This window comes from Sapajus apella, unplaced genomic scaffold (genome assembly GCF_009761245.1).
Source record: "Sapajus apella isolate SASKATOON/1434 unplaced genomic scaffold, GSC_monkey_1.0 scaffold124, whole genome shotgun sequence".
In the NCBI taxonomy this organism is placed as follows: domain Eukaryota; kingdom Metazoa; phylum Chordata; class Mammalia; order Primates; family Cebidae; genus Sapajus; species Sapajus apella.
The window spans coordinates 4,105,326-4,131,545 of record NW_022437064.1 but is presented as its reverse complement, the minus strand read 5'-3'; the positions used below and the strand labels follow the sequence as shown (position 1 = coordinate 4,131,545).

The following is a 26,220-nucleotide window of genomic DNA, read 5'->3' as shown; positions in this document are numbered from 1 at the left end:
GCCTGGCCCACATGGTTAAACTGTCTCTATGAAAAATACAAAAATTAGCTGGGCGTGGTGGTGTGCGCCTGTAATCCTAGCTACTTTGGAGGCTGAGGCAGGAGTGTTGCTTGAACCCAGGAAGTGGATCACGCCACTGCACTCCAGCTTGGATGACAGAGTGGACTCCATCTCAGAAAAAAAAAAAAGAAGAAAAGGAAAGCTTTTAACAGCATCTTGTTGGAGTTGTTAACAAACTGTTAATAAATGGGCAAACAGCTTTCTAGTTAATCCTTATCATTTGAACTTTATTATCCAGTGTACTATCTACAACCCTCCCCAATTCCCCCAAATCTTGATGTCATCAACAGAACAGCGAATAGGACTGAGTTCTTAGACAAATACACAGTTATCTCTAATAACATTGATCCAGTTTTTAAAAATTGTTTTTATTGCATTCTTTAATGTGTATGGGAGATGAAATTTTTACTCAAGTTGGAGGAATGGAAATGAAGGAATATATTTTTGTGTATGAATAGGTGAAAATTTTAAAACTTATTCACTGTTGATTATTTTAATTAATTAATTAATTTAGTTTTTTAAATCGGAGTTTCCCTCTGTCAGGCTCTCACCGGGCTGGAGTGCAGTGGTGCAATCTCAGCTCACTGCAACCTCCACCTCCCGGGTTCAAGTGATTCTCCTGCCTCAGCCTCCCAAGTAGCTGGCTCTCCAGGCACGCCCCACCATGCCCAACTAATTTTTGTATTTTTAGTAAAGATGTGTTTCACCATGTTCACCAGGATGGTCTTGATCTGTTGACCTTGTGATCTGCCTGCCGTGGCTCCCAAAGTGCTGGGATTACAGGCGTGAGCCACCATCCCTGCCCAGATTGTTGATTATCGTTAATACAGGAGGTAGAATTGTGAGATAAGACTTTTTTTTTTTTTTTTTTTGAGACAGAGTTTTGCTCTGTCGCCCAGGCTGGAGTGCAGTGGCATGATCTCAGTTCACTGCAACCTTCACCACCCGGGTTCAAGTGATTCCCCTGCCTCAGCCTCCCAAGTAGCTGAGACTACAGGTGCCCGCGACCACACCTGGCTAATTTTTTGTATTTTAGTAGAGACGGGGTTTCACCATGTTGGCCAGAATTGTCTCTATCTCCTGACCTCGTGATCTGCCCACCTCGACCTCCCAAAGTGCTGGGATTACAGGTGTGAGCCACCGCGCCCGGCTGTGAGATAAGATTTTAATGTTTAGTTTGTATGTGTAAAAGCTTATGTTTGAAATATTTTTTAGCATTTCTGCCATATAATATAGTCAGTGTTTCTATTATTTGTGTTTCTCTGTGAATCAACTGAAGAAACAAAAAGGAAAAAAAGAAGGAAAAACCAGATAGTTAGAATGCTGTTTTATATGACATATGACTGGAACTTGCCAACAGTCTTCATAACAGTAGCCAGGAAAGAACCTGAATGTTGCTTGCTCTTTGCAAAGTGCTATGAATACCTTTGTATATGTCATTTTTGCCTCTTTCTTTGCCTCTTTTTTTGTACCCCCCAATTTCCCAGGCAGAGGGTTTGAAAAGCTGTTGAAATTAGGATTCTTTTTTTTCTTTTCTTTTTTCTTTTATTTATTTATTTATTTTTTTTGAGATGGAATTTCGCTCTTGTTACCCAGTCTGGAGTGCAATGGTGCAATCTTGGCTCACCGCAACCTCCGCCACCTGGGTTCAAGCAATTCTCCTGCCTCAGCCTCCCGAGTAGCTGGGACCACAGGCGTGCGCCACCATGCCCAGCTATTTTTTTGTTTTTTTTTTTTAGTAGAGACGGGGTTTCACCATGTTGACCAGGATGGTCTCGATCTGTTGACCTTGTGATCCACCCGCCTTGGCCTTCCAAAGTGCTGGGATTATAGGTGTGAGCCACCATGCCCGGCCAATTTTTTTTTTTTTTTTTAAGAGACGGGGTTTCCCCATGTTGGACAGGTTGGTTTCGAACTTCTGACCTCAAGTGATCCACCTGCTGGATTACAGGTGTGAGCCACCATGCCCAGCCAGAAATTAGGATTCCTAAGTAGAGTTTTTCAGTCTATGCATTTAGTGGCTTTTGGGCCTGATAATTTTTTGTTGGAGAGGCCTGTTCTGTGCATATAAGATGCTTCACAAGCGTTCCTGGTCTCTACCCACTAAATGCCAGTTATACCACCACCCTGTGTTTAAAAACCAGAAATGCTAATATATCTAGATACTACCCTTGGGGCCACAGTTGGCCCAGTTTGAAAAATAAGGAAGACTTCCCTTGTCACTCCTTCTATGCAACATGGATTGCAATTTTGTTCCCCTTCTTACCTCAGGCTGATAGGAAGGCCTGGATAGGAACAAAAGAAAATCATTATGAAAATCAGCATGATTTTGCTTTGTTTTTTTGAGACGGAGTTTCACTCTTGCTACCCAGGCTGGAGTGCAATGGCGCAATCTCGGCTCACCGCAACCTCCGCCTTCTGGGTTCAGGCAATTCTCCTGCCTCAACCTCCTGAGTAGCTGGGATTACAGGCACACGCCACCATGCCCAGCTAATTTTTTGTATTTTTAGTAGAGACAGGGTTTCACCATGTTAACCAGGATGATCTCGATCTCTTGACCTCGTGATCCACCTGCCTTGGCCTCCCAAAGTGCTGGGATTACAGGCTTGAGCCACTGCGCCCGGCCTGCTTTTTTGTTTGTTTTGAGATGGAGTCTTGCTCTGACACGCAGGCTGGAGTGCAGTGGCGCAGTCTGGGCTCACTGAAACCTTCGCCTCCCGGGTTCAAGTCATTCTCCTGCCTCAGCCTCCCAAGTATCTGGCAGCACAGGCCCCATACAACCACACCCAGCAAACTTCTGTATTTTTTAGTAGAGATGGGGTTTCACCACGTTAGCCAGGCTGGTCTCAAATGCCTGACCTCAGGCGATTTGCCCACCTTGGCCTCCCAAAGTACTGGGATAACAGGTGTGAGCCACCATGCCCGGCCACAGCACGATTTTTCAAAACTAGAAACCTCCTTCCTCCTCCCCCCAAAATCAAGCTGGAAGATGCAGTTAAGGGCAAGTAAAAAAGTTAATTAAAAGTATTCCTCGAGCTATTTACTCTGAAATGGATGAGAAAGATACATTGTATCTGAACCTCAGGTTGGGAGTCAGATAGGCTGAGTAGGAGACTGTAGAGCATGAACGATCCCCAGTCATCTTGAGGTTCCCTAGGAGACTTACAGTGCCCACCCAGCTCCTGGGTTTTAGTGCGAGGGAGGAGAACCTTAATAATGATGAGAACCACTTCTTTTGTTTTGTGTTTTATTGAAACACCAGTCAAATTCATAGAAATTAAACAGGTCAGGAAGTGTATATAGTGAGAAGTACCTTTCCTATACTGTATCTCTAGGCTTGTCTGTAGAGGGAGCTGTGGAAAGTTTGAGAACCATTTTTATGGGGAATAAAGAAGCCGAGGGGAAGTAAGTCTCTCAGAAGGTGTCCAAGCTGAAACTCAGGATAACTTGTTACTTTTTGGACATTCCTTTCACTCCTAGTGCACTTTCTTACCTCTTCTGCTCACATTAATAGACCACTTGGTCTTAGGGAAGGATGGGAAGAGAAGTGTATTTTCTTCTCTATTGTTTGTTCTCTATTGTTAGAGAGAGCAAAAGGTGCCTACTCCCAACCCCTTAATACTGTTGTGAGTCTAACATTTTGGCACGAAAGGAAGAACTACAGATGCCCTTGGTTCGAATTTAGAACTTGACCAATTACTGGCTGTTTGGCCTTTCTGCGCCTCATCTTTAAGTTGAGGCATGGACTTATAAAAGTGTTTTGAAAGCTTCCTAGCACAAAGATAGTGCTTTAGTTGTTGTTGTTGTTGTTTTTTTTTTTTTTTTTTTTTTTTTTTTTGGGACACAGTCTTGCACTGTTGCCAGGCTGGAGTGCATGGAGTGCAGTGGCGCAATCTCGGCTCACTACAACCTCTACCTCCTGGGTTAAAGTGATTCTTCCACCTCAGCCTCGCAAGTAGCTGGGACCATGGGCGAGTGCCACCACGCCCAGCTAATTTTTGTATTTTTTTTTTTAGTAGAGATGGGGTTTCACCATGTTGGCCAGGATGCAGGACGGTCACGATCTCTTGACCTCGTGATCCACCCGCCTCAGCCTCCCAAAGTGCTGGGATTACAGGTGTGAGCCACCGCGCCCGGTCTAGTTGTTTTTTTTGTTTTTTTTTTTATATTGGGTCAAGGTCTCTCTCTGTTGCCCAGGCCAGAGTTCAGTGGCAGGAACACTACAGTCTTGGCCTCTTGGGCTCTAGTGATCCTCCTATCTCAGCCTCCCAAGTGTAGCTGGGATTATAGACATGCACCACTATGCAGGGCTAATTTTTTTTTTTTTTTTTTTTTTTTTTGAGACGGAGTTTCGCTCTTGTTACCCAGGCTGGAGTGCAATGGCGCGATCTCGGCTCACCGCAACCTCAGTCTCCTGGGTTCAGGCAATTCTCCTGCCTCAGCCTCCTGAGTAGCTGGGATTACAGGCACGTGCCACCATGCCCAGCTAATTTTTTGTATTTTTAGTAGAGACGGGGTTTCACCATGTTGACCAGGATGGTCTCGATCTCTTGACCTTGTGATCCACCCGCCTCGGCCTCCCAAAGTGCTGGGATTACAGGCTTGAGCCACCGCGCCCGGCATAATTTTTATATTTTTTGTAGAGACAGGGCTTTGTCATGTTGCCCAGGCTGGTCTTGAACTCCTGAGCTCAAGCGATCTTCCTGCCTTGGCCTCTCAAGGTGCTGGGATTACAGGCATGAGCCACTGCACCTGGTTGATAGTAATTGCCTAGTACATATTAGTTATTATTCGTTTGTCATGAATTTTCTCTTTTCCTTTTAGTGAAGCCTGGTGTTCGGTACAGAGAATTGGGAAACATTATCCAGAAGCACGCCCAAGCAAATGGGTTTTCAGTTGTTCGAAGCTATTGTGGGCATGGAATCCACAAGCTTTTTCATACCGCCCCCAATGTACCCCACTATGCCAGTAAGTACTATCCAGAGATTTGGTACATGCTCACCATTTATTCAACAAATACTTACGCATTTAACAGTACCTACTATTCTGTATTCACTAGAGTTCTCTCTTAGCTATAATAGATAGATTCCCAAAATGTGTATTTGCTGAAATACAGTGCAAGTTCATATCTTACTCACATAATAGTCCAAGGCAGGTATGTTTGGTCACTGTGGGAGCCGGGCAGTTACTGTGTGACACAGGCTGTGTCATCTTCGACCTATGGCTTTCAACGTCACTTCGGAGTTGTCCTCCTGGTCAGTAGATGGTTGGGAGTGTGGAGGTTGAAGCTTGGAGGGATATGCTTGGGAAGTTTTAATAGCCTGGAATTGGCATAAATCACATTTATTTTCCACTGGCAGGAATTCAGTTACATGGCTACATCTGAATACAAGGGAGGTGGGAAAACGTAATCTAGTTGAGTGTTATGGAAGAAAAGTAAACTTACTTAGGCAAACAATCAGCAGTCTGCCACAGGCCTAGCCATTACTGTTGTGATTCCTTAGGTGAAGTCAGTTCGTCTTGCTTGGTTTGAATGCTTAATGTGTGTCAGATACTGTAGTATTTGTTCTTATAAATAGAGGGGAATAAACAAAGTACCTTTCCTCAGATTGAGTGCCATGTGATATAATTACAATTGTGTAAGACAGCTAATGTCTTACAGAAACCTGTGCTGTAGGGAGAGAAGACATGTACAGGAATAAATCTGTTATTTAGTGCTGGAAATGAAAGCTGTCCACAGTAAGTGACCTAGGAAGGAACTTAGCACATATTTATTGAGCCACTGCTAGATAAACATTTTCATTTCCTTGTGATTAAATGGTAGGGAATGGTACCTACTGTAGAATTGTTATGAAGATTAAGTGAGATGATACATGGAAAGCACTTAGAAATCTGCATGAAAACAGTACATGAAAAGCATTTTATGTTAATGTTTACAATGACAGTAATATGCATCATCTCATCTGATCATTGCAAGTCTATAGATAATTTCTTAGCCCTATTTTTTTTTAAAGCAACTCTGTGCTTACAGAGGAGGTAATTTACCTGCTCAAGGTCACACGAACTAGTAATTAAATGCCAGATTAGCATTGATACCTGGGTTCTGTCTTGCTTCCTGGAGTCAATTTTTTTCTCCCATACTTCATGCTGATGAGTAAGGACTGAAGAAATTTGGTGCTGGATGCTGGGGGAGAGCTAAAGAGTGGTTGAAGTTTTGGTTGGGTGGAAATGAGAAAAACCTTTCCAGTTGGAGGGGGAACATGAATAGGTGCTTCAAATAGAGATGAACAGAGACAAGATAAGGTTGGCCGAGTTATATGTTAAGTACTAGCAGCAGGCAGTCCAGGTGTGCTGAATGCCAGACTGAAGAAAATTGACTTCTGTGTCAGAATCTTCAGAAATACTTTTGAGCAGAAGAATGGCATAACGAAGCTGATGTTTTGAGAAGGCTAATTTGGCAGTGGTGACTAAGATGGATTGCAGGTGGGAGTTATGAAGATAGTTGGCCTGATGGGCAGTTGTTGCTGTAGTTCAGGTGTGAGGTGGTAAAATCCTAGACATGGATAGTTGTGAAAAGAAAGTGAAATGAGTAAGCAACCTTTCTAAAGGAGAAGCTGGAGCAGTCCTTCAGAGCAGGGGTCCCCAACCCCCCGGGCCGCAGGCAGGAACCGATCCATGGCCTATTAGGAGCTGAGCTGCACAGCAAGAGAAGAGTGGCAAGAAATCCAGGGTTACCACCAGAGCTCTGCCTCCTGTCAGACTGGCGATGGCATTAGATTTTCAGAGGAGTTTGAACCCTATTGTTAACAGTGTGTGTGAGGGATCTAGGTTGCTCACTCCTTATGAGAATCTAATGCCTGATGATCTGAGTTGGAACAGTTTCATCCCAAAAACCATTCCCCAAGGCCTGTATCCCCGCAATCACCCTGGTCCGTGAAAAAATTCTATTCTATAAAACCGTCCCCTAGTGCAAAATAGGTTGGGGACTGCTGGTTTAGAACACTGGACCTAATGTGTGTGAATAAATAGTTATTAGCAGACCACCTAATTCTTTCTATTTAAGCTGTGAATCATGCTTGAAATAAAAGCTAGCAACAGAAAATAGGTAACTGACTTCATTCCTTCCTGTTAAACCCTGTAATCATCTGAATAATGCATTCCCTTTCACAGAATGCAAGGAGCTATTCTGGTTACAGTGAGGGGTGTGTATGTAAGAGTATGTGAAGGGGAGAGAATAAAAACAGACAGTCCCCTTACTTGCAGAGGCAATAATATTTGAGCTTAGATATGGATTTGAGTGAGAGAGAGACTGAAGACAGTAAAATTTATGGGAGAAGGGGATTTTGGTCAGTGGTTATAGTGTCAGCAAAATATGTTGGCACTGTTGTACAAAAGATGTCATGTGAGTTTCCTTTTAAAGCATTTAATTAGATATAAGGAACAATTATGAAAAAAGGAACAAGGACCAGGTATACTTGATACAGTTTTTTTTTGGAGACGAGATCTTGCTCTGTCACCTAGGCTAAAGTGTAGTGGTTTAATCATGGCTCACTGGAGCCTTGACCTCCCAGGGCTCAAGCAGTCCTCTTACCTCAGCCTCCTGAGCAGGCCACCATCCCTGGCAATTTTTATATTTTTGTAGAGGCAGGGTTTCTCCATGTTTCCCAGGCTGGTATCAAACTCCTGGGCTTAAAGCAGTCTGCTCACCTCAGCTTCCCAAGGAGCTGGGGTTACAGGCATGAGCCACCACACCCAGCCTTATATATTTTGAAATGTAAATATTCTCTGCTTTAGTTTGTAACTCTATATTCCTAACCCAAAAGAGAGAAGAACCAGGAAATTATTGTGTAACATTTTTCCACTCCTTCTATGTAGGAGAAATCCTTGTTAGGTGAGAGTTTATTTGCTTCTATATTTGAGTCACTGGGTGGGAAGTAATGATGAAAATACCCTACTCCAGGCCCTTGCAATACAGTGAATGTTGCAATAAAGCAAGTTATCCGAAGTTTTTGGTTTCCCAGTGCATAAAAAAGTTATGTTTACACTATACTGTGGTCTGTTGTATGTGTAGTAACAATGCACAAACCTTGATGTAAAAATACTCTATTGCTAAAAAATGCCAACAGTCATCTGAGCTTTTAGTGAGTTGTAATCCTCTTGCTGGTGAAAGGTCTTCCCTTGATGTCCACTGACTGATCATGGTGGTGGTTGCTGAAGGCTGGGATGTGTATTACATTCTCACATTGTTGGAAAGAAATTCCCAAATCTGGGTAATTTATAAAGAAAAGAGGCTTGGCTGGGCGTGGTGGCTCACACCTGTAATCTCAGCACGTTGGGAGGCTGAGGTGGGCAGATCACAAGGTTAAGGGATCGAGACCATCCTGGCCAACATGGTGAAACCCCCTCTCTACTAAAAATACAAAAATTATCTGGGCATGGTGGGGCACACCTGTATTTCCAGCTACTTGGGAGGCTGAGTTAGGAGAATCGCTTGAACCTGGGAGGTGGTGTTTGCAGTGAGCTGAGGTTGCAGCACTGCACTCCAGCCTGACAACAAAGCGAGAATCCATCTCAAAACAAAAGAAAAAGAAAAGAGGCTTAATTGGCTCATGATCCTGCAGGCTATACAGGAAGCTTGGCAGCATTAGCTTCTGGAGAGGCTTCAGGGAACTTAATCATGGTGGAAGGCAAAGAGGGAGTGCGGTGTCTCACATGGTGGGAGCAGGAGCAAGAGAGCGCATGGGAGGAGGTGCCACACACTTTTAAACGACCAGATCTTGTGACAACTCATTCACTATACAGTACCAAGGGAAGTGGTGCTAAACCAGTTCATGAGAACTCTGTCCCCATGATGTAGTCACTTTCCACCAGGCCTTACCTCCAACACTGGGAATTACATTTTAACATGAGATTTGGGTGGGAACACAGATCCAAACCATATCAGGGTGGTCGTGGCAATTTCTTGAAATAAGACAACAAAGCTTGTTACATTGATTGACTCCTCCTTTCATGAAGGATTTCTCTGTAGCTTGTGATACTGTTTGATAGCATTTTATCCACAGAACTTCTGTCAAAATCGGAGTCAGTTCTCTGAAACCCTGCTCAACTAAGTTTATGTAATGTTACCAACTAAGTTTATGTAATATTCTAAGTCTTTTGTTGTCATCTCAACAATGTTCACAGCATCTTCACTAGAGTTAGATTCCATCTCAAGAAACTACTTTTGTGTTTATCCATAAGATGCAGCTACTCATCTGTTCAAGTTTCATCATGAGATTGCAGCAATCCATTTACATCCTCAGCCTCCATTTTTAATTCTGTTTCTCTTGCTCTTTCCACCACATCTGCACTTACATCCTCCACTATGTTTCGAACCTCTCTTGGTCATCCAAAAGGGTTGAAATCACCTTCTGCTCAGCTCATGTTAATACTGATATTTGACTTCCTCATGCATTATGAATTTTCCTCCCATGAATCACAACTTTTTTGGTTTTTGTTTGTTTGTTTATTTGTTTTGAGATAGGGTCTCACTCTGGTTGCCAAGGCTGGAGTGCCGTGGCGTGATCTCGGCTCTCTGCAGCCTCCAACTCCTGGACTCAGGTGATTCGCCCACCTCGGCCTCCTAAGTAGCTGGCATTACAAGTGCGCACCACCATGTCCAGCTATTTTTTTTTTTTTTTTTTTGTATTTTTAGTAGAAACAGGGTTTTACTAGTTGCCCAGGCTGATCTTGAATTCCTGGACTCATACAATCCACCCGCCTTGGCCTCCCAGAGTGCTGGGATTATAGGTGTGTACCACTATTCCTGCCTTACAAATGTTTTTGCTGGCATCCAGAATGGTGAATCCTTTCAAGAAGGTTTTTCAGTTTACTTTTGTACAGATTCATCAGAGGAATCACTGTCTACGGCAGTCTTAGAAAATGTATTTCTCAAATAATAAGACTTGAAAGTCAAAATTCCTTCTTGATGCATGAGCTACAGAATAGATTCCATGTTAGCAGGCATGAAAACAACATTCATCTCCTTGTACATCTCCGTTAGAACTCTTGGGCAATCAGGTGCATTGTCAGTGAATAGTAGTATTTTGAGAGGAATCTTTTTCTCTGAGCAGTAGGTTTCAACAGCAGGCTTAAAATATTCAGTAAAACATGCTATAAATTGAGGTGCTGTCATCCAGGCTTTGTTCTTCCATTTCTAGAGCACAGGCAGAGTAGATTTTGCTTCCTTCTTCAGGAATCTTAAGATATGGGGAATGGTGGATGAGCATTGGCTTTAACTTGAAGTCACAAGCTGTGTGATCCCCTAACAAGAAAGTCAGCCTTTCCTTTGAAGCCACGTATTGACTTCTCCTCTCTAGTTAGAAAGTCCTAGGTGGCATTTTCTTCCTTTAGAAGGCTGTTTTGATCTGCATTGAAAATCTGTTAGTATAGCCACCTTCATCAATTATTTTAGCTATATCTTCTGGCTAATTTGCTACAGTTTCTACATCAGTACTTGCTGCTTCACCTTGCACTTTTATGTAATGGAGATGGATTATTTAAACCTCATGAGCCAGCCTCTGCTAACTTTCAACTTTTCTTCTGAAGCTTTGTCACCTCTTTTAGCCTTCATAGAATTGAGAGTTAGTCCCTTGCTCTAGATTGGGCTTTGGCTTAAGGGAATGTGTGGGTTGTGTGATCTTCTATCCACACCATTCAAGCTTCGTCCATAACAGCAGTAAGACTGTTGTACTTTCTTTGCATTTGTGGCTTCAGTGGAGTAGTGCTTTCAGTTTCCTTCAAGAACTTTCCCTCTGTATTCACAACTTGGCTTAACTTTTTGGCACCAGAGACATAGCTTTTGGTCTGTCTAGGCTATTGACCTGCCTTCTTCATTATGTTTAACTATTTCTAGCTTTTGATTCAAAGTGAGAGACATGTGACTCTTCCTTTCAGTGGAATACTTAGAGGCCATTGTAGGGCTATTAAGTGGCCTAATTTCAGTATTGTGTTTCAGGGACTAGGGAGGCCTGAGGAGAGGGAGAGAGAAGGGGGCCAGGTTGGTGGAGTAGTCAGAATACACATAAACATTTATTAGGTTTGCTGTCTTACATGGGCACGGTTTGTGGTGCCCCAAAACAATTAAAATTGTAACATCAAAGATCATCTACACTATAACTGATAAAATAATAATGAGAATGTTTGAAATATTGTGAAAATTGCCAAATTGTGACATAGAGACCTGAAGTGAACATGTACTGCTGGAAAAATGACATTGCTAGACTTGCTCAATGCAGGGTTGCCACAAACCTTTAATTTATTTAAAAACAAAAACAAAAACAAAAAAACAACCAGTAGCTAGCTGGTTGTGGTAGCTCATGCCTCTAATTCCAGCACCTTGGACAGCTGAAGCAGCCTGATCACTTGAGGACAGGAGTTCAAGACCAACCTGGCCAACATGGTGAAACCACGCTTCTACTAGAAATACAAAAATTAGCCGGGCGTGGTACACACGCCTGAAGTCCCAGCTTACTCAGGAGGCTGAGGCAGGAGGATCACTTGAACCTCAGAGTTTGGAGGTTGCATTGAGCTGAGATCATGCCACTGTGCTCCAGCCTGGGCAACAGAGCAAGACTCCGCCTCAAAAAAAAAAAGTGAAAGAAAAAGAAAAGCAGTGTCTGTGAAGCACAATACAGTGAAGTGCAATAAAACAAGATGTGCCTGCATATTACAGTCATTCTGTGAGAGACTATAGATTAGGCACAGATTTTTCCAAAAGTACCTAACATAGTGTCTGCAATAATACAGTCACTCAGATAATGTATATTTGTTGAGTGAGGTATTTTGGGAAACGGAAACTTTAATCAGTATAAAAATTATTGAGAGATATTGTACATGTTGGTTTAGTCTCTAAAATCCAAAGTGTTTTTGAACTGATAGCCTGTCTCAATTCTGATTAGCCACTTTTCAAGTACTTTATAGCTATGCATGGCTAATGCTGCCATATTGGACAGCAGAGTTGTAGATTCTTTCCTTTTTACTTTCTGTGACACCACACTGACATTCTTGACATTTTCTTTTTGGTTTCTCCAAGGGAATACAGACCAGTTCTGAATAGTTAAGCACGTCATTTTGAGAGAAAGTTTGTGAGTTTAGAAATTAAAAGTCAAATGTTTCTTTTTCTTTTTTTTTTTAATGACCTTAGGATTTTATAGCAGTTTAGAAACTCCAGATTTGAAACCTGCGGTAAGTGTAGTTTGGCAATACCTAAGACAGTCGAAAGCAGCACAATAGCTATTCATCTGGAAAGTTATGCAGGAATATACATGTGTAGGAAAGAGGACAGTTTAGCTGAGAAAGCCTCAACTGGAGGGGAAATTTGCCATTCATTACCAAAGTTGTGGATCAGAACAACCGCACAGAGGAACCCTGAAAAGCCCATGTATTAGCCATCTGGTGGTCAGGTTGGGCATTGCAGTCATTCACTTAGCTGATAGCCTTATTAGGTTTTGTTTAACGCTGAATTTAAGTTAGTTCTCCATTTTTGTCTTAAGCCTATTCTTAGTTTTAATATTTTTGGTCTTTTTGAGGGGTATGGCAGGTCTGGTCACTGTAATTTATTGTTGTATTTCTCATGATGATACTGAAAAAAAACTTGTATTAATGAACTTGGACAAAGAAACTAAAAAGTATTTGGAGAGAGAAATGGAGTTTGCTTTTTTGCTTTCAGTTAAAAAAGAATGATCTTCCCAGTTTTGTTTTTTTTTTTTGAAATAGAGTCTCACTCTGTCACCCAGGTTGGAGTGCAATGGTGCGATCTCAGCTCACTACAACCTCCGTCTCCTGGTTTCGAGTGATTCCCTGCCTCAGCCTCTTGAGTAGCTGGGATTTCAGCTGCACGCCACCATGCCCAGCTAATTTTTGTATTTTTAGTAGAGACAGCATTTCGCCGTGTTGGCCAGGCTGGTCTCAAACTCTTGACCTGCCTCAGGTGATCCACTCGCCTTGGCCTACCAAAGTGCTGGGATTATAGGCTTGAGCCACCACCCCAGGCCTATTTTTTTTAAAGTAGGTTTAAAAAGGTTAGTGTGCATAGACTTTGTTCTTCTTTGAAGATGAGAAAAAGACAATAGCTTGTAAAACGTTATGAAAATTATGTAGTTTCCATGCACTGTTCCCCTGTGTACAAACACATACATCCCCCCGCAAGCGGTGGGAGATTTTTGGCATAATCTGAAACGTCTGTCATTCTCCTTGAATTTTTCAACCTGGTTGAGTTGTGGAACTCTTGGTTCTGTGATTGCAATTCTAGTCATGAGGTAATAGAAATCAAGGCACTTTTCTTTTATTCTTTGTTTTTATTTGCCACTTTTCTTTTTATAGAAGTGATAATCATATCTGAAAGCAGCCTACAAATATTTATTTTCCTAGAGAACACATAAGCATAATGAAATGTTCCTAGGACAATATGTATACCATATTAGATGGCTACCAGTATAATACCTGTTTGTTAAACTTTAAGAAAGGGTTAATTTGAATTGTTTACTCTTTCTAGTTACTGTTCAACAGTACACTGTTGGTTTTGCTACCTTCTGAGTTTTTTTTTTCTTTAATTTCAGAAAATAAAGCAGTTGGAGTGATGAAGTCGGGCCATGTATTTACAATTGAGCCAATGATTTGTGAAGGTGAGAAAAAAGGATGCCGTGACATTCTTTAATTGAATTTATATGTGTTTTAGGTTATTCATCATGTCAGTGGTCTCTTCTGCCCACTTGATTTTTGCTTTCTACTCCCTATCCCCTCTCAAACTTGATTCAGTGTCATGTGGAGAACTGAAAATTGTGGGGGTTAGCAAGACAACATGGTTTCTGTGTGGTAATCTGTCAGGAGATGCTGAAGTGCTTGAATCCTGGTCGCTTTTCATGAAGATCATATCAGAAGGTGTATTGTAATAATGAGGCACCCAGGTCAAGTCTGTGTGGATTTTCTTGCTTGATGTAGGAGAAGGAAGAGGAAGGAACAAAGTAGAGCATTTGTTGAGCTACCCAGTTTGAGGTAGGCATGATTATATGATTTAATTCTTCATAATTTATAAGGTAGGTGTTATCCCCATTATACAAAGTAGGAAACTGGTCCTTGAAGAGGGTAAGTAGCTTGCCTGTAACTTAGCTCATTACCTGGCAGAATTTGTCAGACTCGGCTCATGAGCTGCTCTAACCCTTCATGGTCTGCACTCATGTTATCACGTAGCATCATATAGCTATTGTGGGGAAACACACCAAGGACACACTTGGCTCTGGCAGCCTCCCCACTGTTGTCCTTCCCTCCAGACAGGCTTGTAGCAGTGATAGGAGACGTGGAGTCATGATTGGGGCTCCTCACTGAGATTTTCAGAGTGATTCTAATAATAGAGCTTTCTGGTTAGGGGATGCAAAGTGAGGCAGTAGCAGTAGAGCTTGTGTGTCCTGAGCCCTGTATTAAAGGATACTCTCTCTCTGGAACCTTCCAGACTTTTTATAACCCAGTCTTGGAAATGACTGCCATATTCTCTTTCTTAGAAGTGATTCACTGAATCCAGCCCACACTCAAGGGGAGCAGGAGCTCACACAAGGCCATGCGTGCCAGGAGGGTGGGGATCACTGAAGTCACTTTAGAGGCTGCCTTAAGCTGATTTCTTACTGCCTTTTCTGTAAAATGAAAATTAGAATCCCTGTCTTGCCAACTCCCAAGGCTGCTATAAGAACTGAGATGATTTGTGTGAACATAAAGTACTTTGTATAATTTAAAGGACTGCACAAATGTAAAGTTTTTGTCATGCCCTTGTAATAAGGATAAAGTTCTGATCGTGTGCAACCAGTTGTAAAGATGGTAAGTATTTAACAGTGAAAAGAAAGACCGTGGGAGGAAAGGGTCATTTTGGCTACGTATTTCCATTAACTGTCACCTGGCTGATGAGCCATGATGTAGTATTTTCAGTAAGCAAATAACTTTCTATACACCCAGCACAGGTAATTAATCATCAAATTATCTCAGGTATACTTTAGTATAACTCAGCTAGATTAAATCCCAGCTCTGGAATAGAAAGTCTCAAATCTGCAGGAGAATTTCCTCAGAATAGCCAAATATATTTAACTTGCCATTACTAAAAATCCTGTTTTATCAGATCACAATAAAATCATAGTAGTGGTGTTTTAAATCTGTTGGTATAAAGGCCATTGCACTGAAAAACATCTGTTTACTCATCTTTAGGTGCTTGATGAGGTATGAGTTAACTTTTTTAGGCTGCCTCGTATTTTCTTTTTATCCTGGGATTTAATATTGCACAAAAGTAGTTTACTTCACTACAGAGTTTATGTTCTAGGATTTGTCTGTCTGAGTCAGTGAGTCCTTGAAGTAATATATTTCACCTAAAGAGTATTCAAAATAAAAGTATTGATTTTTTTTTTAACATCTAATTTTGAAACAAGAAAGCTCTGCAAATACACCTTTTACATTAGGATTTAGAATTGCCTTTCTCATTCCACCTCTGCTTCACATTCTCTTGGGCCTTTGCTTTCTGCTTTCCCTCCTTGTGCCCCCTTCACCCCCTTTCCTGCCTTTCCCTGAGTTTTCTTTCATGGCCTCCCAGATTCTTTCACTGTCCCTTAGCTTCCCTTCTCTGGTTTCAGCTCCTATCCAGACCATTCTGCTTCATATTTTTCTTATCCTCTCATACCAGTCTTTCTCTTTGTCCCTTTTCTGGTTCCAGAGATAGAGTTCACAAAAATTTCACTGTAAAATCTGTTCTCACCATCTGTTTGTGTGCCTGCCATTTTGAAATTATATCAGGAATTGAATGCCATAGTGAAACTATAAACACATGATTTCCTTCACAATATATGCTGACTATGGTTTTGTCAGATGCCAAAGTTATACTTGGAAAGAGCTAACTTCATTAAGTTGTTTTTCTTTCCAATATTTATTGTAAAATATACATCTCAGTCATTTTTAAATGTACAGTTTAGTGTTATTAAATACATTCATAATGCTGTGTACCCACCACCACCATCCATTTCCAAAAGCCTTTCATCTTGTAAAACTGAAACTCAACCCATTAAACACTCCCTTCCCATTCCTCTCTACTCCCAGCCCTTGGCATCCACCGTTCTGCTTTCTATCTCCATGATTTTGACTATGTTACTCTACCTCGTATAAGTGGAATCATTAAGCACGTGCCTTTTAGTGACTGGCTTATTTCACTTAGCATTATGACCTCAAGGTTCATTTGTGTTGTAGCATATTGCAGAATGTCCTTTTAAAAAAATTTGATATTTTAAAATTGATAATTATTATACATATTCATAGGGTACGTAGTGATGCTTAGATACATATAATGAAACATATAATTAAAGTTTATACTCAAAGTCTTGATTGGTATCAAGGTGTTATCTAAAATGAAATCAAGCACCTTTATTTTGGAAATTCCATCTTGATTTGATATTTGGGATATATAAAAAATGTGATTGTAATACATCTGAAGAAATTTAAACATCAGACATACTGAAGACCAAAATGAAGTTGGAAAGGCATTTAGCTAAAACAATTGGCGTGTGAATAAGGATCTTAGTAGTGAATTTTCTACTTGGTTTTCTTCTTGATAGAGTTCATTTAGAAAACTGAGTGATTGAATTAAGAAATTGTTTTTGTTTAAGGTGGATGGCAGGATGAAACCTGGCCAGATGGTTGGACCGCGGTGACAAGAGATGGAAAGCGGTCTGCTCAGTTTGAGCACACCCTCCTGGTCACGGACACTGGCTGCGAAATCCTAACCCGGCGACTTGACAGTGCACGGCCTCACTTCATGTCTCAATTTTAATTCTTCCAAGATGGCACATCTCAGTGATATCTTCTTACTGTACTATGCATTTTATTGAGAGTACAGAAAGGAAGAGGAACCTTTTTTTTTAAATCACTCGTTTTGTTTTGACTATAGATACGAAAGGACTACAGCATTTGATGTGTGTCCTCAAGAACTTGTCTTGGGTCTGAAAAAACTGAGAAGAATAAAGGAAACCTTGCTGAACTCTTCAGCCCCCTCCCCCTGCACACCTGTTTTCTCATTTGCCCTTTGAGCACTTTTACTTAAACTTGCTTCTAGTTGCTTTTACCACTGCCACAAAATGGCCATCAAGAGCCAGCTGCTTTCCGGGTGAACATTGGAAATGAAAATCCTTGAACCTTTAGCAATATATGTTGCACCAGATTTTTTAAATTATATATATGGAAATATATATGTATACATTTTAAATTCCATATACATAATTACCAAGCACTATGAGACCCAGGTTTGTGTTGGTTCTGCTCTGACAGGTTTATATGCTCTCACAAATGGATCCACAGTTTGCAGTGATTTAATTCCTGGTTGGGATTTGGCCTCACCTCTCCCCCATGCAAACGATTTACACTTGTAATTGTGCATAGGGAAGCACTCACCCAATGAGACTTTCTCCAATGTGGACTCTGTGTGTGTCAGTGAATGAATGTAGTAAAATTCACTTTGGAAGGTTATCAAGCTTTTTAAAAATCTAGTTTATGGCAAAAATAGCCGTTTTCCAAGTGGTAGCTGACTGTTTGTTGCAGGGCATGAGAATTTTCATAATACACTGCTATTTCAGACCTCTGTTTGGTCAGAAATGGAAAAGAAAAAGCCCCCTTTCTTCCCTTTTCTGTTTTACTTCAAGGGCATACCCTGGAGGTGATCAGAGAAGGGGGGATGCACTGTGGCAGAGGATGGGGAAAGAGTTCTAAACTGTCTCCAGCCCAGGAGCTCAAGTGGGCTATTTAAGTCTAACGTTTAGTAAGTAAGCGTGATAGTGATGAGAAAGGAACTTTGTGTACTGTAACCTTGCAGTAGAGACACAGCTGTCCTTGGTGTGCTGAAATACACCTCACCTTTACATAGTTGGGAACCTCAGTAGAAATGACCTCAGCTGCCCAATATCTGTGTTCCTTTCAGCAGTTGTTTAAGTAGGAGTGTATCAATGAAGACATATCAGATCATGAAGTCATTGTCATTAGAGCGTACTTGATTACTGGGCATCCTTGTAATATAATTTCATACCACTGACACATTATACTTGTAAGAGAACATCTTTCCCAGAGTGCCTCAGACCTTATTGCTTTAAAATATAATGTTTTCATTACTTTTATTATTTTAATGATTTAGTAAAGTTGACTGAATCTGGTATAGACTTTTGGGGGTATGTGTGTGAATTTTTTATCAAACTGTAATATTTGTGAATGGAATGCCTTGCAATATGAATGTTAATATAATGTGTAAAGGGAGATTAAAAAGTTTGAATAGATTATCCCGCCATGTAGTCATTAACTTTGCTGCATTTCTTTGGGATTTCAGAGGGAAATGGTGGGAATGGGAAGGCTGTTTGATAATCTAAAATAAATTCACGACCATTTGAGTAGTAATGCTTTTTCAGCTGTAATGGCTATACGTAAACTCAGCAGAGCACCAACAGCATTTGAGATGCAACCATATTTGTGAGAGCTTTTAAGGCAGAATGCTGAATATTAGGGGAACATTTTATGTGCTGATTGTGGAATTAACAATGTGGACTTATTCAGTGTCTGTCCTTAGAAGCTAAGCTCAAGGACAAAAGATCTTGGTGTTGCGAGAGTTTTGGTTAAAAGATAAAACACCACACTGGTGACAATGCTTTTCTTGGTTTGGGAGATTTTAAAACAATATGGGCTCTAAGTCTAATTGCATATATCTAATTACAAATGTTCATTGGATTTAGGTGACAAAACATCTAGTTTCATCATTCTGCCACCTTTTTACAAAATAAGTCAGCTTGGTGTGTGAGCCTGCAACACTAGCTACTCAGGAGAATAAGGTGGGGGAATTGCTTGAGCCCAGGAGTTCAAGGTTACACTGAGCTATGATTGTGCCACTACAGCTGGGTAAGAGAGTGAGACCTCATGTCAAAAAAAAAAAAAAAAAAAAAAAAAAAGGATTAACTTCTTTTTTTACATTAACCTTTAGAATCTTTCTTTTTTCCTGTCAGAAACATGATCTTCATTTTATGTCTTTTGTTGATAAAATGGATTAACCAACACCTTTATACCACTTGCACCCATATATCTTAAATGGCAAGAGGAGGTGAGGCGGTTTAGGAATTTGCCTGATTCCTCAGTTCTTTAATGACTAGAGTTTTCATTGGATTTGGTTAAAACAGAGCAGGATGCTCTCATTTGCTTAACTTCTGCTCATTGGTATCTGTAAGTGATTTCTTTCTTGTTTTTCCCTGCTTTAAAAATTTTTTTTTATCTCCAACTTTTTATATTGAAAACTTTCAAATTATAGAAAAGGTGAAAGTATAGTGAAATAATCATATCCTTTACCTTTAACAATTGTCATTTTGTCACCTTTGCTTTATCTCTGTATAAGCACTTTTCTTTTGAAAGAAGGAACATTGTACTTCACCCTGTCAGCTTGTATCTCGTAACCTAAGGACATTCTTTTACATGATCATAATTAATTAGAAATTTAATACCGATACAGAATTATCTAATGTATAGTACATAAACTAATTTTCCCCAAAATGTTTTTTAATGCTGCTAAACCCATGGCATTTTGTTGTCATGTATCTCTAGTCTCTCTCTCTTTTTTTTTTTTTTTTTTTTTGGAGATCGGAGTTTCACTCGTCACACAGGCTGGAGTGCAGTGGCACAATCTTGGCTCACTGCAACCGCTGCCTCCTGGGTTCAGGCGATTCTTCTGCTTCAGCCTCCTGAGTAGCTGGGACTACAGGTGCCTGCCACAATGTCGGCTAATTTTTGTATTTTTAGTAGAGATGGGGTTTCACCATGTTGGCCAGGCTGGTCTCAAACTCCTGACCACTGTTGATCCACCTGCCTCGGCCTCCCAAAATGCTGGGATTACAAGGGTGAGCCACCGCACCTGGCCTTAGTCTTCTTAACTCTAGCAGCTGTGTCTGATCCATTGAAGCGAGGATCTTTTGCTTATCCGTGGTGGTAGATACCAAGAAAATTATGCACGGGCTTTTATTTGAACTCATCAGCTGTTAGTGTATTTTGTGTGTGGCCCGAGACAGTTACTCTTTCAGTGTGGCCCAGGGAAGCCAACAGGTTGGACACCTGTGCTAGAGTAACCAACACCCGTGCTAGAGTAATTCTCACACCTTTTTTGATGTCTTATGAAATGGATACTTGAAAAATCAGATTAGTTTACAAAAGTCCATTTGATTGTTCCTCATGAGGATAGATTGAGGATAAACATCTTGGTGGAAGACTACAGAGATGCCAGTTGTATGCCCCATTTATTGTACAACATGAGGTACATAATGTTCTTGGCACCTTATTGCTGATGTGAAGTTTGATCACTTGGTGGTTGTCAGGATTTTTCACTGTAAAAATACTTTTTTTCTTAAGCAGATAGCTGGGAGATTAATATTTGCTCATTTGCTTGATGCTACAAGATAGACATAAAATTGTTTCAAAATTATTACACCAAAATCACTGCTAACAATAAAGTATGTAATTTCTTTGTGATTCTTTTTTTCTTAGAACATATCATTTGAAGTAATTTAGATCTTTAAATTGTATTCTGAATTTCATAAACCATGGGCTGCTTTTTAACAATGAATGCAGTGAATCTTGGGAGCAAAAAATACAGTAGGGGAGGATATTTTAGTGGTCTGAAAGTTAGAAATACTGGAACTGTTTGAGATGGTATAGTAAGATTCTGCCTACATTTGATGGCATTTAACTTTTACCAAGCTCTCTAGCTACAAAAGGAGCAAATTATACCACTTGTAAATTATGCCACACTTGTGGCAGTGTGGCTCGTTTTCCAACTTCATTAGAACATAACATCTAGACGTTCATATCTTAGGAACAAATTGTAGCCTTCATAACAGGCTGTATTAGGCTAAAACCTATGAAAATTGTGTTTTGTTCTGTTTTAAAAATCGACACCTAAAGAAAGGTGAGCTTAGCACATAGTCTATGTATGGAAACTCTCTGGCCCTCTTGTTGCAGCCTTCTCTTGTCTTCCTTTTGGTGCTAAGTAGGAAAAAGAGAAAAATAGTTTGTATTTATTTGGATGTTTCCAAGATGATGCAGGAATAAGGTGGCCCTGTCTATCTGCTGCTTTTCATTTTGGGGACTGTGGGTGAGCAACAGCAGAACTGTCTATACATAGCGAGTCTGGTTATTTTTGAAAAAATGTTGACACTGGTATTTTACTAGAATAGTCCAAAAAGTTCATATGTGAAGCACTCAAGGACGTCCTATAAAAAATTTCACATCACTATTGTGCTTGTTAGTCGTTCACAGTATTTTAATAGTTTTTGTTGTTGTTGCTGTTCCCCAGGCTGGAGGCAGTGGTATGACTATGGCTAACTGCAGCCTTGACCTCCTGGGCTCAAGCAGTCCTCCCACCTCAGCTTGCCAAGTAGCTAGGACTACAAGCATGTTCCAACACATCTGATTATTACTATTTTTTTTTTTTTTCTATAGAGACAGGGTCCCACTATGTTGCTCAGGCTGGTCCTTGAACTCCTGGCCTCGAGTGATCCTCCCACTTTGGCCTCCCAAAGTGCTTTGGATTACAGGCATGGGCCACCACACCTGGCTGATTTCTACAATTTTTAAATTGATTCTATGGCTAGGAGAACAAATCACATTCTCTGTGGCAGTCCCCTATTTGTTCAGTGATGTGACAACTACCAACTTTTATTCTATATAGAATGACTTGCTGTAAAGCAAATTTGTCTTATTTCAGTAGTAGGGTCAGAGATCACCAGACAATCCAGGGAAGAATTTTTTTAACTTAAATCTGAATTTGAGCCCTGGATGATTCTGAGGAAACAATGCCAACGATAAGAACATGTAGTATTAACATGTAGATTAGAGAAAGAGATCAATGTATTTTAAAGCGTGTTGTGCTGTTTCATCTTGCTTAACATTATCTCAATATTTTTGGCAGTCAAGAGTACATGTTTAAACCGGAGGTAATTCCATGGTGAGTTATCACTCCTTTCTTGAAAGGAGCATGTGCATATTTCTCTTATACATAAGGAATTCTGATATGATGTCCAGTTTGATAAAAATCAGTCTACTTAAGAGCCCATTATGCAGCTTTGTCACCGTAACGTTCCACCAAAAGAAATCTTGTATGATGGAGGATTTGCACATCCTTGTTCACTTGGTAGTTGTTCCTTAAAGACACAATTGCCTTGGTATAGTTCTATGCAACTATTATCTAAATAGCTGTTTATACAGTACTTAATAAAATGTTTTCCAAATGTGTTTGTGGTAAACTTTTTCTAAAAGGTATTTGCTAACAAAGAATTTGATCTTGTATGTGAACTGAAAAAAATTGGCCGAAACCAGTTAGTCAACAAAGTGTATCTCTAGGCCCAAATAACTAATTGTACTTAGGACTTTGATCATCAGCCCGCTTGGCAGATTGGTAGCCAGGTAGAAAAGTTCTGAAGCATTCTGTGCATATAAAATATGTTTCCCCTTACCTGAGTCTTTTGATAATTACCAGCTAAGTAAAATTTTCCATTCAAATGGGATGAACAGAAATAGTGCTATGTATACTTTTGTGGAGCCATCTTTGTTAGGTGTAATGTACACGTTGACTGGCTCCACTGTAGTAAAGTCTACTGTTTTTTCCATACCTCCATCCCAAATGACCTCGTCATCCCATACTTTATGTGTTCGTTCCATGTGAATAAAGAACTTGTTCCAGGTCAAACATGCCTGTAAATGGACTGTCTCCAGTATCAGTAGGTAGGTTAAATAGAATAGCCAAACATGCTAAAAATGGCAATGCAGGAAATACTTGAAATTTTTATATATTTCCAATTAAAGATAATAAAGATGCTTAAGTTCCTTACATGGAAAAATTTTAGATTGTTTAAAAAAATTTTACTAGCTTTAACCAAATATACAGTGGAAGTTAATATCCATCTGTATTGCAATTATATAGCTCTTGTCCAAAAAAGCAGCTTAAAGATACTTTTAAAAGTTTTCCAACAATAAGTTATTATGTATTTCAAAACAGCTAAAAGAGCAACTTTGGAATGTTCTTTTAGAAATGATCATTGAGGTGATGGATATTTCAGTTACTCTGATTTGATCATTATACATTGTATGTATATGTCAATATCATGTGCCCCATAAGTATGTACAACTATTAAGTATCAATTTAAGAAATTTCCTAACAATACTTCCAAAGTGGTTGAATCCCAATTTTGGACAACCAAGGTAGATTTGCTGACATGCACTTATTGAATAGGTTTTGGATTTTTTTTTTTTTTTAGACTGAGTCTCACTCTCCACCCAGGCTGGAATGCAGTGGCATGATCTTGGCTCACTGCAACCTCTGCCTCTGAGTTCACGTGATTCTCCTCCCTCAGCCTCCCAAGTAGTTGGAATTACAGGTGTGTGCCACCATGCCCAGCTAATTTCTTTATTGTTAGTAGAGACAGGGTTTCACCATGTTGGCCAGGCTGGTCTCGAACTCCTGATCTCAAGTGATCCACCTGCCTTGGCCTCCCAAAGTTCTGGGATTACAGGCGTGAGCCATGGCGCCCAGTAGTTTTAGCCCTATGCTTTATTTATACTTTGTCCCCAAAACTATTTGGTTCCTCAACATACATAACATCATCGATTCCATTCAAGATGATGTATTAAAATTACCTTAAAAAGAAAGACTTGATCGGTCACGGTGGCTCACACCTGTAATCCCAGCACTTAGGGAGGCCCAGGTGGGCGGATCACCTGAGGTCAGGAGTTCAAGACCAGCCTGGCCAACATGGTGAAACCCCATCTCTACAGAAGTACAAAAGTTAGCCAAGCATGGTGGCGTGTGCCTGTAATCCCAGTTACTCAGGAGGCTCAGGTGGAAGAATCGCTTGAACCTGGGAGGTGGAGGTTACAGTGAGCTGAGATCATGCCATTGCACTCCAGCCTGAGCGACAGAGTGAGACACTGTCTCAAAACAAACAAAAACAACTTGACTATAGTCAAGTCTCATGATCCAGGAGTTCTAATAGTAAAGATTTTGTAAAGTTGATTTTTACTGTTTGTGTCACAGGGTTTCACTCTGCCACCCAGCTTAAGTGCAGTGGTGCAATCACAACTCACAGCAGCTTCACCCTTCCAGGCTCAAGCACAGATTTTGTAAAAGTGATTCTTTATACTAGATCTCTGAAAAACAGTTGTGCTTTCAGCCAGGAAATGCTAATACTAAACTTAATCAGCTGGCTCAAGAGCATGTACTTAGCTGTGCCAGAAATGAAAAGTAAATTCAATAATCGGCTAGCTCTAAGAACTGGATTAGTATTTTAATGTTTTTTTTTTTTTTTTAAACAGGGTCTCACTCTGTTGCACAGGCTGTGCAGTGTTGCGATCATGGCTCACTGCAATCTCGGCCACCAGGGTTTAAGCGATCTTCCAAACTCGGCCTCCCAAGTAGCTAGGACCACAGGGAACGTGCCACCATACCTAGCCAATTAAAAATATTTTTTTTTTTTCTAGAGATAAGGTCTCACTATGTTGCCCAGGTTGGTCTTGAACTGAGGCCAGGTGATTCTCCTACAGTGGACTTTCAAAGTGCTGGGATTACAGTTGTGAGCCACTACACTTGGCTTATTTTAATATCTTAAAACTGCTTTACGGCCGGGTGCGGTGGCTCAAGCCTGTAATCCCAGCACTGTGGGAGGCCGAGGCGGGTGGATCACGAGGTCAAGAGATCGAGACCATCCTGGTCAACATGGTGAAACCCCGTCTCTACTAAAACTACAAAAAATTAGCTGGGCATGGTGGCGCGTGCCTGTAGTCCCAGCTACTCAGGAGGCTGAGGCAGGAGAATTGCCTGAGCCCAGGAGGCGGAGGTTGCGGTGAGCGGAGATAGCGCCATTGCACTCCAGCCTGGGTAACAAGGGCGAAACTCCGTCTCAAAAAAAAAAAACAAAAAACTGCTTTACATTTTCCTAGTGGCCAACCTAAAAATGTTTGCCATTGCATTTCATGTGTATCTCGTGTAGTATGAGAACAAAAGTGAAAGGAATAAGAGCTTTAGGAGTTATTAGCTCTCCTCCAACCGTTTTATTATTGCAGTTGCCAACATAGGATACTTTTGTTCCTAGAAGGCTGGGCTACACCAAAGATTAGAAGCACATTTCCTACAGGTGGAGTAGAAGCCAGTTTTAATTTCTCCTTCTTTCCAGTTCACTTAGGATAATAGTTTAGGCCCTCGTGTCTCCAGCCCTCTAGTTACAACAGGAGGGAAGCTGTACTACATTGTCGGGCACTTCAAATGCACCCAAGTTCCGAAAAAGGAAAGTCCTGATCATAGCTACCAGTTTCCCACTTTTCAATCAATAACATATTGCTCTTTCACACAATCCTGTGACAGCATTTAAACCATATCAATAAATTTAAAAAGCATATAGCGTCAATCCAACCAAAAGATACTTGCATGATAAACGTGATGCACTGATACAGAGTCTAAAATACGCTATCGTGGAGAAAAAAGGGCACAGAATAGTGTGGACAGTATTCCTTTGTGTAATTTTAAAGGATATGCTATTGTGTGCATAGAAGCGCCTGAGAAAATACATAGGACACCTAACAGTGATCACCCATTTTTTGAGAAGTATATAGCTTTTCTCATTATGTAATTTCCTGACAATCTGTATTTTCTAACCCTTAGGCATACTGCATTCATAAATTTATTTTTATGTCAGGAATTATCAGGATGGTAAGATCCTGAACCACTTTTGTTTGTGTCTTTATACTTCTCAGGATTAAATAAATGTCACCGCCACCAGGAAGATTTACATATGCGACTACATTAAAACTTTGTTCAACAAAATACCATAAAGTAAAAAGTCACAAAATAGACTAGAAGATATTTGCAACATATAAAACTGACAAATGACTGATGTCTAGAATAAGAACTAAAAATAGAGAAATAATAGAAAGTTGAGCACAGGATATGAACAGGTTCTTCACAATAAAATAAAATATCCATCAGAATGAAAGATTTAATGAGTAATTGAGGAAAATGCAAACTAAAATCAATAAAACACCATTCCACACTCATGTAATTCACAAAATTACACATCCATTTTAAAGAGCAATTGG

General features: G+C 40.4%; 1 protein-coding gene across 3 annotated transcripts in view; it reads left to right on the top strand.

Moving 5' to 3' along the window:
* Positions 1 to 18,390, top strand: part of METAP1 (methionyl aminopeptidase 1) — a 53,526-nt gene extending 35,136 nt beyond the window's left edge. For 2 of the 3 annotated variants that reach the window (XM_032261563.1, XM_032261561.1), the window contains exons 9-11: positions 4,885 to 5,028; positions 13,659 to 13,724; positions 16,731 to 18,390. In XM_032261563.1, coding sequence (XP_032117454.1) covers positions 4,885 to 5,028; positions 13,659 to 13,724; positions 16,731 to 16,894 — 374 coding nt within the window. In that variant the 3' untranslated portion in view covers positions 16,895 to 18,390. Of the gene's footprint in view, positions 1 to 4,884; positions 5,029 to 13,658; positions 13,725 to 13,857; positions 15,377 to 16,730 lie in introns of those variants that run through there. The other variant, XM_032261562.1, reaches the window with a different exon arrangement.
* The last annotated feature ends 7,830 nt before the right edge of the window (positions 18,391 to 26,220 follow it).